General features: G+C 42.8%; 1 protein-coding gene across 1 annotated transcript; it reads left to right on the top strand.

The window, feature by feature from the left end:
• Positions 1-248: 248 nt before the first annotated feature.
• LOC148035076 (small ribosomal subunit protein eS26y-like) lies at positions 249-2,787 on the top strand. The gene is made up of 5 exons (XM_087679997.1): positions 249-470; positions 630-722; positions 2,064-2,148; positions 2,288-2,418; positions 2,525-2,787. The coding sequence occupies exons 1-5, from the start codon at positions 468-470 to the stop codon at positions 2,576-2,578; spliced, it is 366 nt and encodes a 121-aa protein (XP_087536123.1). The 5' UTR covers positions 249-467; the 3' UTR covers positions 2,579-2,787.
• Positions 2,788-3,082: the final 295 nt, after the last annotated feature.

Genomic DNA, 3,082 nt, shown 5'->3' on the forward strand with positions numbered 1-3,082 from the left:
GGACGTCATATGGTAGAGTAGAACTAGAGGCAACATGTTCATTGTTGACTAGGCGCTCCGCGCCTAGACTCGCCTCGCGCCGGGGCGGGCGCGATTTTTGCAGCGAGGGCAGGTGCTGGACGCGTGGCACCCGCCCCCGCGTTTCTTTGTGGGGAGGTTGGGGGCTACCACGTGGCACCCGCCCCCAACCTCCCCTTAACTAATAGTATAGATAGATGGTTGTAGTAGCATTAATAGGTAGGATGGCTTGGAGGTTGTCTTACTGTTCTTCCTTGTCCTCAGGGCGGTTCAGTAATTAGGCGAGGAATTGGCCCGGTCGGCCGGTCAGTAGTCGAGGCCCAGATCTCCATATTGGGGGGTCTTAGGGTTAAGTGTTCTACAGAACGACTCAGGACGCTCTCTCTCATTTTGTCTCATCTTCTTGCGAGCCCAACCTGCGAGTTGTTGCAGTGGACTTGCAAGCAGCCATGGTTGGTGTTTTTTGTTGGTGTCCGCTCGTTATGCTACTCCATGCTGTTGCTCCCTAGACTTGGCATAGCCTACGAAGAAAGCCTAAACAATCCCTGTATCTTGCAGCCGCTTGTTTGATGTTATTGTTTCCGTTTCCTAATGGTTCTTATTTGTTGCAGACGGTCAAGCGTAGAAATGGAGGTCGCAACAAGCATGGTAGAGGACATACGAATCCGATCAGGTGTTCCAACTGTGGCCGCTGTTGCCCTAAGGTATTTGTCGGAGATCTAGTCTACTGGTTTGTCTCGTCTGCACATCATTACTCCAAGATTCATGTGCAATAGGTGGTTGCCCAAATGAATTGTTCATCCCACAATATACTGGAGACTATCCAAAGTAATTAGGTGGCATTGATCGCTATCCAAGGTGGTTATGGGATTTCCTTGAACTTGGGGATGGTCATATGAGTGCTTATTGACATAAGGGTGCTGCCTTCCATAAGAATTAGGATCTAAATTTGCATGATTGTTTCCAAAATGTTGCCCAAAGGAATTGTGAGCTCCACTAGATTGACCGTGTGAAAATATTCTCTCTTCAAATATTTCCACATGTGGAGATTGATTATTAACTTTTACTCTCTTAGCCACCCTTAGGCACATTGGGTGGTGGTCCATAGAAGGATTTGTAAAAACAGGCACATCCAAGTTAGTCTTCTTGTCTTGGATTTGCATGTATTCCTTCCAACTAATAACGTGTCTTAGAGATAATTTCCCCCTTTTGCTTATATTTGGATTGATAGAGCTGACTGTATTATCTTGCCTTTGAAGGCTTCCTAAGTGTTAGGGTTTGTTTGTACCTGGCAAGATCATCAAGAAGAAAAATTGAAGGCTCAAGGGAACTACCATTTTGTTATCCGATCTCAAAAGAGAAACTTCCCTACACGTTTATTGGTCTTTGTCAAATCCAATTCACAAACTATATTCTCCAAAACTCCCCTAAAAGCAAGGGATTCCAATCTATCTTCATCAGCCACTTTCTTTTGTCGGTTTGATGCAATATGGGCCTATTTATGTCACTCAACGGTTGTTCAATTGTGTTCTTAACTTAAGAAGTGTGCTTGTTTATAGAATGCCATGTGGAAGACTTGGAAAAAGGATGCGCATGGTCTTGTTCGAGTTTGGGGCTCGGTTGCTAAGCAATGCAGGCCTATGATTGTTTGTTATTTCATAGTTTACAATTAGACCTTTTGCTGTACTCCGCATCACAAATGGACGTTTCTGAGTTCTGGAACTTGGAATCTGACTTTGTTTTAGTGAGTCCCGAATTTAATGAGAGGTCTCTCTTTTAATGCTCGCTAAATAGTTATCCTCTCAGTAGATATAAATTCATGTGATCTGGAGGCTCATAGTTCTAAAGTTTCATCCAGGACTGTAATTGCTCTAGCCATTCTTGCTGCATGTGGTTAGCTAGCTTCATTCAGATTCAGCAGCATGTTTGTTGGGGTTTGGTTGCTGGCTTTACAGAGTGGCTCCTTTATGATCTTAATGTGAACCTGTGCTATATTTCATGGGAGTTGGATTCTGGGTAGCTGACTTATGCATTGGATGTCACAGGATAAGGCTGTGAAGCGCTTCCTTGTCCGGAACATTGTTGAGCAAGCCGCAGTTCGGGATGTTCAGGAAGCTTGTGTCTATGATGGTGCGTATGTTGTGGTTTTTAAAGCTGTATGGTTTAATCATTTTTATTTTAAAGGTGGAGTTATCTTTGTGATCAAGGCTCAGCCAAGTTTGTTCAAGTCTCTTAAAACCTTGCTACCCTATGTTGACATTGTATACAGGGTATACTCTACCAAAGTTGTATTCCAAGATGCAATACTGTGTCTCGTGTGCAATTCACTCTCATGTTGTGCGAGTGCGATCTCGTACTGCTCGGAGAGTCAGGGAGCCTCCACTGCGATACAGGCGAAAGGTGGGTGTGCTTATTAGGCAATGATCAATTTGATTGTTTTGTTTGCTGGTAGATATTTTGTGATTTTTAGATCATGGATTGATTTTGCTATATCCTGTTTTGACAGGAGGACATGCAAAGCCAGAACCCTCGTGTGAATATCCCTGCTGCTAGGAACTAGATGAGAGGCAATGTCTGAGGCACAGAGCACCCAAATTTGGATAGAACTGATGTCGAATTGCCACATGTTTGCTGCTGGAAACATGATATTGGTCGAGGCTTTCCTCATTTGTAATGACACCTTTTGCTCTAACTGAGCTGTTCAAACACTTCTGTATTCTGGTTATTCCTGTTTCAGAGGAAATACACAAGTCTTTGTAGGTAGTATCAGTGTAGAATTCCTTTACCTCCCTTTTACTTTAACATGGCTAGAAGGTTTTGTTTGATGTTTATGCATATTGTATGCTCGTTTTTTTAAGTAGTCAATGATCATGATCCTAAAAATGGACAAGTATTTGATGATTTCGTGGAATGCTCAAGTCTTTTGTTGTTGAAATCAGGAAAGGGTTTGTTTGCCTGCTTTTGTGCTGTTAGGCTGTTAGAAGGTCTTGGTGTAGGTTTGTGTATATACTGATGTTTAATTTCTCTAGTATTCAAGTGTTATGTATTATAAATATCTACTCTC

The sequence above is a fragment of the Lygodium microphyllum genome, chromosome 6 (genome assembly GCF_053477565.2).
Source record: "Lygodium microphyllum isolate KBCC chromosome 6, Lygodium_microphyllum_v1.1.10, whole genome shotgun sequence".
In the NCBI taxonomy this organism is placed as follows: Eukaryota; Viridiplantae; Streptophyta; class Polypodiopsida; order Schizaeales; family Lygodiaceae; genus Lygodium; species Lygodium microphyllum.